Source organism: Hesperophylax consimilis, chromosome 23 (genome assembly GCF_061612785.1).
Source record: "Hesperophylax consimilis isolate HC1 chromosome 23, BYU_Hcon_1.0, whole genome shotgun sequence".
NCBI lineage: Eukaryota > Metazoa > Arthropoda > Insecta > Trichoptera > Limnephilidae > Hesperophylax > Hesperophylax consimilis.
In genome coordinates, this window is record NC_142858.1 from 26,466,137 (window position 1) to 26,479,301 (window position 13,165).

Sequence of the window (13,165 nt, forward strand, 5' to 3'; positions counted from 1 at the left end):
AACTTACAACTGATATGGACAGTGGAACGACTCGGCAATTTGTGGATGGTGTTTGTGTGCATTCTGTTTTCCCGCTATGGTCGTGAACGGTGATGTTTTTGAGAGAATTAACTTGATATTAATAGATGGATGAGTAACTTACTAGAAGGAGATAACGGCAAAAGAATAAAATTATTAATTATTATACACGGTGTCCGGAAGTAGTACAAGCGGAAAATTAGTAAAATGTACACAACATTTGAAAAGGATTGTGCTGTACATTTTTTTCGGATTTAAGCTTTCGTTTGCATAATATGTTTCTATTAATTAATGTTATATAATATTCTGTATAACTGTTGGTTTCCATTATTAGGCATTCAAATTATGCATTTTTTGAAAGTTCAAAATGGCTTGCATTGATAAGCTTTCGGATTTCACTACGTAATACTAGAAGTCGTGATTTAATTCTGAGACAAACTGCCATAAGTACTCATCATTGGCAGAATGATAATGAAGGGAATAATTATATCGAGTCAGTTGATATATTCAATTATTCACTCAGGCAGTTCAGCTATAAACAATATTGTTTAATCTTTACTAAATATTCCTATGTAAACGTCCCTAAAAATGGCACTCATAATTAAATAAATAATTTAAAATTGGAGTTCCTACAAATTGATTTTAGTCATGTATGGGGTATTTTCCCAGTAATTGTCGTCTCTTCTCTAAATACTATAAAATAAAGTCGCTATCCACTTCTGTCTGTGCACTTAGTTATTCTAAACTACGCAACGGATTTTGATAGCGTTTTCACAAAATATTTAGAGAATTTCTCCCGGAAGGTTTATATATAATACACGCATATGATGTTTATAGAAAGTAGAGAAAAATCGTTTTTTTTAATCAAGTCGTAAAAAATATTTTTTCGGGCGCTTACATTGTTAACGCTGGCTAAACCTTATGAGATACTTCAAAATACTGTACTATGGAAGGATTACAGTAAATTCCGAAATGGTATATGTCTATCTCCTAGAATAACACCCAGCAACGGCAGGTTCACGTCAGCTAGTAATATTATAAGAAAAAATTCTGAGGAGACTCACCTGTAATAGTCCTTCTTGCAGAAAATGTTCCCGTCCCTAGCGAAGCAGGTGAGCTCTGAGTCCAGTTGCAGGTGACACTCGCAGCAGCGCAGACATGGCGCATGCCAGCGCCGTTCAACGGCCTGCAGGAAGAAGCGGTCCCTGATGCGGCGTCCGCAGCCCGCGCAGTGCTCCGGCGCCGAGTCGGGCCCGCGCGGGCCGCAGCCCTCGCACGGCTCGTTGCCGCAGCCGGTGCACTCGTTGCGGGGCCCGCAGCCCGCGCACGGCTCTCGGCCGCAGTTGGCGCATGCGTCCAGGTTGCGCGGGCAGCCATTGCAGTCGTCCTCCGGGTCCTGCGGGCCGCACGTGGGGCAGCCCGCGCACGGCTCCAGGTGCTCTCGCGGCTCGCAGCCCCCGCACGCGCGCGCCGCCTGGTTGTTGTTGTCGCCAGCAACGCGCTCGCACTGCTGCAACAGACAGAAATCAAAGTGACTATTAGAAACTGATTCAATTTTTTTTTCAGATTACCATAAAATAATCAAATGTTCTTGGCTTCTAAAAAAAGGTTCTTGCAATAAAAATAATGTTCATGGCTCAGTAACTATTCCGAGTTGTTCAACACTACCACAGCCCATAATCTTACAAATTCTTTAACCAATGACCGGTTAACATTAGATTGGAAACAAATTATACTAAATTCAAAAAAACTCTTTCCATAATATTTCACAATTATTATACATACTTTGTAAAATTTAATATAATATTTCTTTGTTTTTTTTTCTGTTCTCTTTCGTATATATTATTTTCATATCCCAGCTATATCCCAGTAAGAAATGGTTGTTGATATTTTATTAGTGGATATTCATCTTGTTTCTTTTTAACTATTATGTGCATTATGTACTTTATATATGGTATTACATATTTATTTTTCATTCAATATTTAATAGGCATCAAGCATGTAATGTAATAAAGAGAAATAGTCCAAATGGGCGTGAATAAATAAATAATTAAATACATACATCTTTTTTAGAAAACATTATCAGCTGAATTCTAGTGGTAACGAGCAACTGAGAAATAATCCAGGTCTCAGGTCAAACCAGGTTTGTGTTTCTTGAAAGGGCAAAATGACATCCTCCTTAGGCGATAATACATTCATGATGAAATATAGATAATTGTGTAAGCATCCCGCTTTTGGTAACAATGCTTCTATCGGCTCTAAGTGACTTGAGCCAAGAGCAACAGCCGGGCGGGCATTTCTCCGCATTATCAACATATTATCAAAGTGTTTTTCCTCGCAGTAACCTTCAAGTGAACTGTTCGCCACTGAGTCACGTGCAAGAGGCACACATTTATACTATACACCGATATTGTGCATATTCTGTGTTGATGTCTCTATTGACCTGTCTCGGAACAACGCTACAACAAGTGTGGTCACATCTCATTAAGACGAGACAATACCCTAAAATAAAGCCAGAATCTTAACGACGTAAGTGAAGCAGCCGTGTAAAAACAATATTCGGCGCGCGGTCCGGCGTAATGAATGGACCTACGGTCGACTTTGCCCTAGCAGACCTAGAAAAATAGATCTATCTTAAGGGTTTATTTTAATTATTTCTGATGAACGTATTACTAAATTCTCAAATGTTTCTAGAGGGATCCCTCAGGAAGTTACTTATTCATCGTATAGAAAAATAAAATCTGTTGCTTATTGTTAATTGTATCGTAAGAAAACGTTTTATAAAATATTCAAACCGTTTTACATCAAATGTTTTTAATGGTAAGGTCTTGTTTTTATGAATCTTAAATATAAATAACTTACATCCCTACTGTTGCACGTTATATATAGATCCCTACGGATCCCTCTAGAAACATATGAGATTTTTGTAACACGTTCATCAGAAATAATTAATATGTAAGCGTTGAAAACCCCGTTATTAGAGTCTTATGTCGCCTTAATGTAGGTATCAAAATAGGTTACGTTTAAATGTTCATACTGCTGTCGAGTAGACAATGCGTCGATTAGTTTCTGAGAGTAAATCAAAAATAAATTGAATGAATTGCTCTGTTATCAAACAAAATGTTTATGCATTTGAAATATATTAACCGTCTTACTAATTAGAATCTTACACGCCCGTTCAACGTTGTTGTGGTAAAACCGGCCTTGAGCCTGATTTAAGAACGTTTTAACCAAACAAACGCCATGGTAATAAGTCAAGTTTTTCTGATCTTACGCGCTGCGTAATATTTACAGAGCGTTTATAAGTGAGGAGGTAAGTATGTAGTGTCAATGCATCATAATTACGTTCAAATGTGTACTATACTATACTGAAATGTACTTCAGTTATACCACTTTACCTGGTCTTAATAAATTATAAATACTATCAGTCATAATTGTTTTATTTATTCGGGTTAAACCCCTATTTCGGTTAGAACTTATTTGGTAACAGAAATAACAGGGAATTTAAAGATTCAAAATGTTCTCCTGATAAGATTGTTTGCCAATTTCGCACTTTTATTTTGACACTAGACCGCTGATTTGTACCAGTTGAAATTCAATATGAATTAAGTTTGAACATCTCGTGTTTTGTCTACACAGTAAACCTGCCCCGCACAAGTGTTATTCACAAGTGTTATTGTAACGTGTATGGGAGAATCGGAGCTGTCACGGTATCGGCCTCGTGGTTACGGGTTCACGAGATAACGCCGGCCTGAAGGGGTAGATACAGTCGCTGTGATTGTCGCCTTGGCACTTCCGCCTGCCCGCCGATAAGGCCCCGTCCATCTGATCACGCTCGTGTTGCCGGTCAGTGGTCATGCCGAATATTTCACAACTCCACTCCGTGCGACTTGCTACCACTTATCAACGGAACTTCGCACTTATACACGGTAACTTCGCACTTATACACGGCGACTTCGCACAGATTAACATTGTGTGTAAACGCTGAGTTTTGAGATAGTTTGTATTGAAATTTCATCACAATTACGCATATTTCGGATTCATGGTTTCATCCTTCACTGATGCAAGTGAAATCCTGCAGATACGGGACCGATGCCTGCAGGGTGAAGGTTGTTGTTATACTCGTAGCTTAACACTGGTTAACTGGCCATTCCGTCAATTATCCGCAGGGTTAGTCATAGAAGATGAAAAGTTATACATCCCTGTCGTGGCATACACTCCATGCTTCAACTACATGACTTATGGATCAATCAATGCCAACTCTTCTGTTAACCTACACTGAACTATTTGTTTCATTAATTTATTATATACACTGGTGTTCCCGACTTTTACTTGCGCATCTTCATCTTTTCATGCCCTTAATTATTTTTGTTATACGGTTATAAATGGTTTCACTATATCCCTAAATGTCTCGGGAAATAATTTATTCTGCGTTCACTTTAATATTGTATTTCTCTACCTTATTTCTCTATATTATGCTACTTATTATCAACTGATAATAAGTAGCATAATATACCTACTTAAGTTTTCTAGGGAGAAGAGCTTATTAAACTATTTTAATATGGGAAAAAATGTACCCACTACGAGTAAGTTGTCTTGTTTTTCTGACAGATAAGTTTATATTTGAAAGCTCAGGTGCTCTTGATGAAAATGACGCTGAAACTGATACCCCAGAGCTCACAGTTTGAGCAATTTTGCTGCGACAAACAAATGTATTGTCTGTTTCATGGTGAACATAGACAATGAATAAGAAAAACAACATACTTTTTGCACTTCGAAATTCTTCCAGTCTAGTAGGTATTGCTTTACAAATACCTGCTAGCCCTACGATGATAACACTCGCATATCCTCGCCGACCAAATTGACATGTTCTTATGAAGTTTGCCCATTAAACAGCCAACCCTTTTCCTCGTCGGACAACAAAAGTAGTAGGCCATTAAGCATCAGCCGTTCACATTACACCGAAGGCATTATTAAGATGAAACAATACCCTAAAATAAAACCAGAATCAAAACGACGTAAGTGAAGCAGTCGTGCACAAATATATGCAACGCGCGACACTGATGTATTGGACAGACCTGCGGTTGAATTTTCCCTATCAAATCTCTAAAATAAAGTGGGAATCTTAACGTAAGTAAGTAATGGAAGTCGTGTAAAAACAATATTCGGCGCGCGGCCCGGCGTAATTAACGGGCCTACGGTCGACTTTGCTCTAGCAGACCTAGAAAATAGATTTTTCTTTAGGGTTTATGTTAGTTATTTCTGAGGAACGTATTACTAAAATCTCAAATGTTTTTAGAGGGATCCCTCGGGAAGCTACTACTTCATTATCTATGCAAATAATATCTGGTGCTCACCACTAATTTTATCGAAGTTTTAAAAATTTTCAAAACTTTTTACGGAAAATATTTTAATGAGTAAGGTCTAATTTTTATTAATCTCAAAAATAAATAACTTGTATCCATATGGATCCTCTAGAAGATTTTAGATTTTAGCAATGTGTTCATCAGAAATAATTAAAATGTGAGCGTCGAGCAAACTCCCGTTATTAGTCTTATATCGCCTTAATGTCATAACATTTAACAGCCGATTCAGCTATTCGAAGATTAGTAACTTTCTTAATTTTTATCACCCGGCTTTATGGGCGTCCCGAGATCTTGACCTGTAATAAGTGACAATTTGAATTATGTGTCGTAAAGTCGGTAACGCCGATGGTGACCTCCGTCAATATCAAGGTTTTGTGCGTGACGTTTCTTTATTCACTATTACCATCCAATCTACACTCGCGTTTTGTGAAAACAGGTGTAATTTTATAAAAGCACTCATGCAATGACTTAACTTGAAGAATTTTTCGAAGAACGAAAATTTGATATCAAAGCTGCATTCATTTCTTTATTATTCGTAATATTTTGCAAAAGAATCAAGCGAACGCAATAATGTCTCGAAACGTTTCAGTCTTCGTTTCAAGCGCCATTGAAGATGTTGAAGAAAATGCGAGTTTTGACCTCAGCTAATGAGTCCCAAAACAAACAAATGATACACCGAAAACTGTAAACTGTAAAGTGAAAATCATTTTTGTAAAGGATAGTTACTAATATCCCAAACTTATGTTCCTACAAAACTTGCCCGCTTCCATAAAGAAACTTGTAACAATAAAAAAAAAAATTATGTAATTGTGATGTAATTAATTTATTAAAAATCAAAACATGTACTATAACCTTATTCACTCCATTTATCAATCTTCACTAGAAGAATCTCGTCACGAATCTACCAGTTACAATTCCAATCTTATTCACTCAGTTTATTCATATTCACGACAATAGTCACTGGAAGAATCTCGTCACGAATCTACTAGTTACGATTCCAATCTTATTCACTTCATTTATTCATATTCACGACAAGAGTCGATAGAAGAATCTCGTCATCCACCAATTACGATTCCAAACTTATTCACTCCATTTATTCATATCCACGTGAAAAGTTACTAGAAGAATCTCGTCTCGAATCTACCAATTACGATTCCAATCTTATTCACTTCATTTATTCATATTCACGACAAGAGTCGATAGAAGAATCTCGTCATCCACAAATTACGATTCCAATCTTATTCACTCTATTTATTCATATCCACGTGAAAAGTTTATATTTATATATTCACGACAATAGTCACTGGAAGAATCTCGTCTCGAATCTTCCAATTACGATTCCAATCTTATTCACTTCATTTATTCATATTCACGACAAGAGTCACAAGATGGGTCTCGTACAACCTTCAACCTCAGAACATACCCCAATCGGTACTACCGCAGTCTTACTGTCTCCAGACGGTTGGGAATAGCTTGGATTTATGTGCTGAAAAAGAAAATTAATTTAAAACGTTTTAAAAATTAAGAAAAAATGCAAGCATTATAGATTAACCAGACAATATTTGAGCTGTACCATTCTGTTTGAAGATTAACCCAACCTCCGATAAGTAGACCTAAACCTTACCTGACCTAACCTCACCTACGATAAGTAGAATAGAACATGTACCTAAATGATTATTTATTAGCATTATATTTGAAGATGGAAATATTTTTCGAGCTGAAAGCATTTGTTCAAATTTCACAACGTCAGAGCTCACCGTTCGAGAGTTTTTTCTCCTTGAGCACACAGATTTTCTGCTTTATTGTGTAGATTGAGTCCTGTATCCACGATTTATAAAAAGTTCTAGTAAGTGAGTTTCATGTTGATAAACGGTAAGTAAAACTAATTAAAGTGTACTAACATCTGTAATAAGTGCTGAGAAATAAAACTTTTGTTATTGTAGTTAATGTTACTATTTATGAGAGAGAAAAGTTGACAATACATTTTTTTTGCCAATTATAGTTTTTATTTGCCTGGTTCGTTGTGTTTACAGGAAATCGTTTAAAACGCATTACACCGTGTAAGAACATTGTATAATACGTACTATTAACGTGATTGGAGGAAAAAGGAATGTCTTGTATGTTGTATGCACAGAATGTCAACGTTGGGAAAATTATTTCAGGAAATTATGTGTCGGGGATAGTTAGATAATTAATATACAAATTGTTTATAAATACACCAACTGTGATAACTTCGACTCATTCAGTGACTACGCAAATCGTGAAGGTCACCTACACTGAGAAAATTGAGTACTGTTTTATTTAATTGTTAAAAATATGACTGCATGCCCATTTCGTAGTAAAATTTTAGTCATTCAGAATATATCTGAACACGTGTTTACGTAGGTGGCCTTGTCCTAATAAATATGAATTAAATGAAACTATTAATTCATTCGTTAAAGGCCTGCAGTCTCGTTTTTAACAGTAAAAAGAATAAATTGACCAGATTTTGAATAAATTAACAATATTTTATATCAGCAAGTTTTCTTCGTGTGTTTATAATGGACGACTTGCATCATCTTACAATATTTGTATTTATTTTTACTCTGATAGTTAGGTTTACCCATTCTGTGTATTGCACTAACCTTCACATCAGCTGGAATGAACCATAAAAAAATAAATCATGTAAATCGACGAAAAAATTAATATTGGAACATGATGTCCCGATACAAAAAAGATATGAATGTGTGTGTTCTTTATTTGTTTTTTAGGAAGTAACTAGATGCATTAACGAATAGACCTAGTAGGCTTATTTAATTTTTATGGCTTTTCAAACGAGAATAATGTTCATTTTTAAGATTTAGGAAAAAATACTGCAACTTTTTCAAATGTTGTCTTTAAAAATTACGATCAAAAGTTAAAGACTTCGTTTCCAAACTAAAAAAAAACAATGGCTTATTGCACGTTTGTAGGTACATCAGACAAATCGTTTTAAATAGCACAGTGGATTAAAATGGTTCGAAATGATTTCAATTCAATTCGATTTATTTAATAATTTTAAAAAGGAAACATTTATTTACAGTGGGAATATCAACTTTACTAGTAATTACAGAGCTTGCCTTTTGAAGGCAAGCTAAAATGTCGATATCCGAATTGATTCTGTTCAACAGCAAGATTGCTCTCCCCACCCAGATGACTATTGTGCAAGTTAGTCCTACAGGCTGGGGAATAGAACAATCTATCCTGTCGGTAACGGAGATAACCATCGGGAACATAAAAACGAATGCTCTCCACGATGAGCAAGTTTTCAGACCATCCATGAATAAGTGAAGAAATGTGTACATCCCTTCTGACCCGTAGATGGTCCATTTCGAGCATACCCAATTTGCGCTACGGTTACCAGTACTCCCCATGCAACCTCAGGAACACCCTAAACTACTACTCCTAATCCTAAAAACATCACTCCTGCGATATAGTACTCCATTACAGAAGCGAGAAATAATATTTGGTCCTACATGTTTTGCATTTCATTTGACGCGATTAAAACACGACCAAGCCATACACAATACATACAACAGCGATCCTCTCATCACCTTGTCCGTTTGTTGTTCTCCACTAATTAATTCGTGATGGTTATAATTTATAATGTTATCCATAGCGTGGTATCGCCTATCGCCTATCGACTCATCAGACACGAGATGTTTGACAGGAGTATCGAGAAGTCGACAATCCCAAGCGGTTCCCAGGCCCGTGTGTCTCTCTGGACTACACAGCGACAAATTAACATATTTATGATTTCCACACTGGGTTCTTCTCTCTCACAGTGCTTAACAATGCTTTCGTTGGAAATAATGCAATATTAAAACAAAAATATCTGAAAACCGGTCTGGTAAGAATTCCGCCGTTGGCGCGAACCCGGCATATCATTTTATTTTATGAACGGGAATTGGTGTTATATTTTAATAACGAATTTCTGCCAACCGTCCAGCGTTGATAATTGTGGATACCACGCGAACCTATGAGAGAAATTAATTCTAAATATTATGTAAGGGATATTAATACATAACACGCATTTTTTCAAATACATTATTTTTCTGGGAATCGGATGAGTATCGTACCAGCGAGATAAGAATGATCTCTCCACTTTCCATTCTCTTTGCTGTCTCACAAATTCTTAACCTCGGTTATTTGAACCCTCATCACGTTGAACTTTTTACATTTGAACGGTCCCTGTAAACCACCAATACTCGGCCCGTTTCAGCGTTTCATCAAAAGTTTACTATCCATCAAGCAGCTATATTGTTCGAACTTTCGTCACATTGATTTTTCACAGTTGAACAGTGCCTGTAAACCACCGATATCAGCCGTTTCAGTGTTTGATGTTTAGTTTGAGACTGCGTATAATTTACAATACCTTAATATTTAAATTTAAGATCGAAAATATTACGCTTTCAATCATGTTTAAGAATATAAATTTTAATTTCTTTAGGATTCAAGATATTATTTAATGAACTACCGACGGATATTAAAGAAGCTTTTCGTGGATTATGCCTAAATACTATAAAGAATAAGTTTTAGTTGTAGCCTAGTGTGTCTAAATGTCATGGAAATAAGTTGTTAGTAATTCTGAAGATTTATAATACAGGGTTTTCCAATAAGAGGTGTTATTTTGATATTCAATCGTAAAAGATCAATGGTTTCGTTGCTTGTGTGGCACGTAGCGCCGTTTTTTTAAAGTAAACATTGTCCAGATCAATATCATCCAATGCCGGCCATAAAAAATCATTAATCATCTCTCGATAGCGCAATCCATTCACCGTAACTGTTCCTCCAGCCTCATTTTCGAAAAAGTAAGGTCAAATGACTCCGCCGGACCATAAACCTCACCAAACAGTCACACGTTGAGGATAGAGAGGCTTTTCAACAATATCTCTTGGGTTTTCCGATCCCTAGATGCGACAATTTTGTTTGTTGACGAAGCCACCGAGGTGGAAATGGGCCTCATCACTCAAGATGATTTGCATTTGATTCACTCAAGTGAATTTTAATAATAGTATCGTTCCATTTTTATTAATGGCTTATTTTCTACTTGTCAAATGTCAAAAAATTCAGACAGCTTCAAAAGTAACATCTACCGAAATAGCGGGCTATTCAAAATAACACTTCTTATTGGAAAACCCTGTAGATAGAAAAATGTAATTTTTTATATCTAAATAAAAACGTACAAGAAAAAAGGATGATTATGAAAGGCCGCTACTGCCATTCTCATCGCCTAGCAAGTTTTTAGGCACCGTTCTTACGAGCCTTCCCCGAGATCTGCAACGTCGGTCACTCTGGGCACACCACAACCTTTTTAACAAAACAGAAGTAAACATATTCATAAAATGGTATTTTGCGGGTTCGCAGGTGGATGGGTTCACTTCGACCGGCCGCTTGGCGTGTGAAAATTACCGGACTCGCTGGGCATGTAAATACTGCGTGAGTCCACTGAAACACTATTGCACTAGCTCTAACTCACACGCGTCACTTTCTGCAATCCGGGAATACAATAATTATTACACAGTGATACTAAAATAAATTAACGACTAACTGACGTATACCCGGCCTTGCTTGGGGTTGTATGTCTTATACCAAACACGAGAAATAATTTCTTAATTGAGTTGGGCAATTTCGTTAAAAAACATCTATATTTTTAAATTTATTATTGATTATTGCTTTAGTTTCCAATAGCTGACGTGTACCGAGCGTTGCTTGGGGTTGAATGATTTGGGGTAAAGTTTTGAGGTTGTGAATTATAGGATAATCATCGACTTTTCTCTACTATCTATAAATATAATGTGAATATATTAAATATATATATATAAACTTTAAATGCTAGTGAAAACCCTATCAAAATCCGTCGCGTAGCTTAGAAGAACTAAGGGTTAAGAACAAAGAGACAAACGCGGATATCCACTTTATTTTACACTATTTAGAGATAAAAATTATATTTTCATGTCTTAAATAATTTTTATGTGAATTTGCCAAACATCTTTGGAAAGAAATCATTCTTTTCATATAAAGATTTTTTAATTTTCATAGAAGTCAGGGGTTTTAAATTAGATAATTTAGAAATGTTGGGAATAAGAAAATTTGATAAATATTATTTAAAACAAAATCCTTTTCATTATTTAGTAATGCCTGATTAGTTACCCCTTTCTCTAATCCCCTCCTTATATACTTGTTTAATTTTTAGTGTACTTTATATCCTGATGATGAAACGATTGGTTTCGGAACGTTTTAATATGTATTATTTAAAACAGTGGTAAAAACTCACAATACATGAAATTTTATAGTGGCGACAGTGGCAGGGCTGCCAATTAATATGTTTATGAACATATGTGACCATACTTGAAACTACTTGTATATTTTTTGTTAGTGAAATACAGCTTAGTAACCTGTAACAGTTTACAAAATATAGCACATTATTTACACTTAAGTTTAAACTTACATCAACGTCATACTCTCTCAGTAGATCATCATCCGAATCACTCTGTTGTTCCGCATCGCCGGCTACATTCGGTAAATCCTCCCCCGCCAAGAAGGCCACAGGTTCCCCCTGCTCACTCACAGTCCCATTATTGGGTAACATCTCATAACCTATACTGGATGATATCCCACCATGTGGGATCTCATCCACACACCTTATATCCTTCTTCGGTAACAGCCTGCCACTTGTTACAACGTCACTTGATAGGAACCCATCGATCGGTAAAACATTATTTGGTATGTACCCATCACAAGCTAACACGTTATTTGATACATTATACTCATCACGCCTTAAAGCGTTATTTGATATGTACACAGAACTTGCTTTTGCGTTACTTGGTATGTACTCAACACTAGTTATCACGTTATTTGTTGTGTATTCATCATTTGCATTATAGTGCATGAATTCACAATTCGCAACCCTGTTAACGGGTATCCACTCGCCATTCACTACCCCGTTACTCGAACACGAAAGCGACTCGTCATTGTTTAATATAACACTTGGTATTTCGTAGTTCATTTGTAAAAAATCTTCATCCAGAATGCTTGATATCCAATATGGCACCATCTCACTTCCATCAGACAGAATGAAGATTCATTACACCACAGACTAAAACAATCATTTAACTAAATATAAATGCATGTAGTATGAATTCACACTTTAATAGAATCGACTGACACTGGTTCTATTGTTTCCTAGCGGTCTTGAGATGAGCTTTGGGTCGATGGAGGTTCGCGCGCTTTAGCGTATGTTGCGAAGGAACCGCAGAACAACGACTGCTGCAGTTTTCCGTTTTAGCATCGGTCGGCCGACTGCGTCCTACTGACTGCGTTTAATGTGTGAGTTGATTTAGTTTTGCACATCGCTCAAGGCACCCACCGGCTGTAAGTTAACTATTTAAATGCCACGTAGTAGAAAGGAAAGAAAAGCGCGCTTTCTCCCGTTCTAACGAGCAGGCGGTAGGCGTGGGCACCCCGCGATAACAACGCTATTAAATAATAAGTCCGGGATAATAATAGCGAGCGCCAGTTCAAAAAATCTCGCTATATTGTCGGTCTCTTGTGTCCTTCATAGCACACGTGGTTTAGAGATGGCTGTGTTTTTGATATGTTCACGTTAAGACAGACAGGGCCACCACGTGACTAATGTGCAATGTACAGCTCTATAAGAGCTTGATTAGCGATCCTATACTGGTGAACACTTAGATTTTAGTTACACCAACCCCACACAGGAAGACCTGAGGATGATAATCTTTGGGGATGCTGTATAGAGA

The 13,165-nt window shown here is 36.6% G+C and overlaps 1 protein-coding gene across 1 annotated transcript in view; it reads right to left on the bottom strand.

The window, feature by feature from the left end:
- Positions 1–13,165, bottom strand: part of ap (apterous) — a 151,039-nt gene that overhangs the window by 115,589 nt on the left and 22,285 nt on the right. Inside the window, exon 2 of the mRNA XM_089646024.1 lies at positions 1,083–1,528. Within this exon, the coding sequence (XP_089502150.1) occupies positions 1,083–1,528 (446 nt within the window). The remainder of the gene's footprint in view (positions 1–1,082; positions 1,529–13,165) is intronic.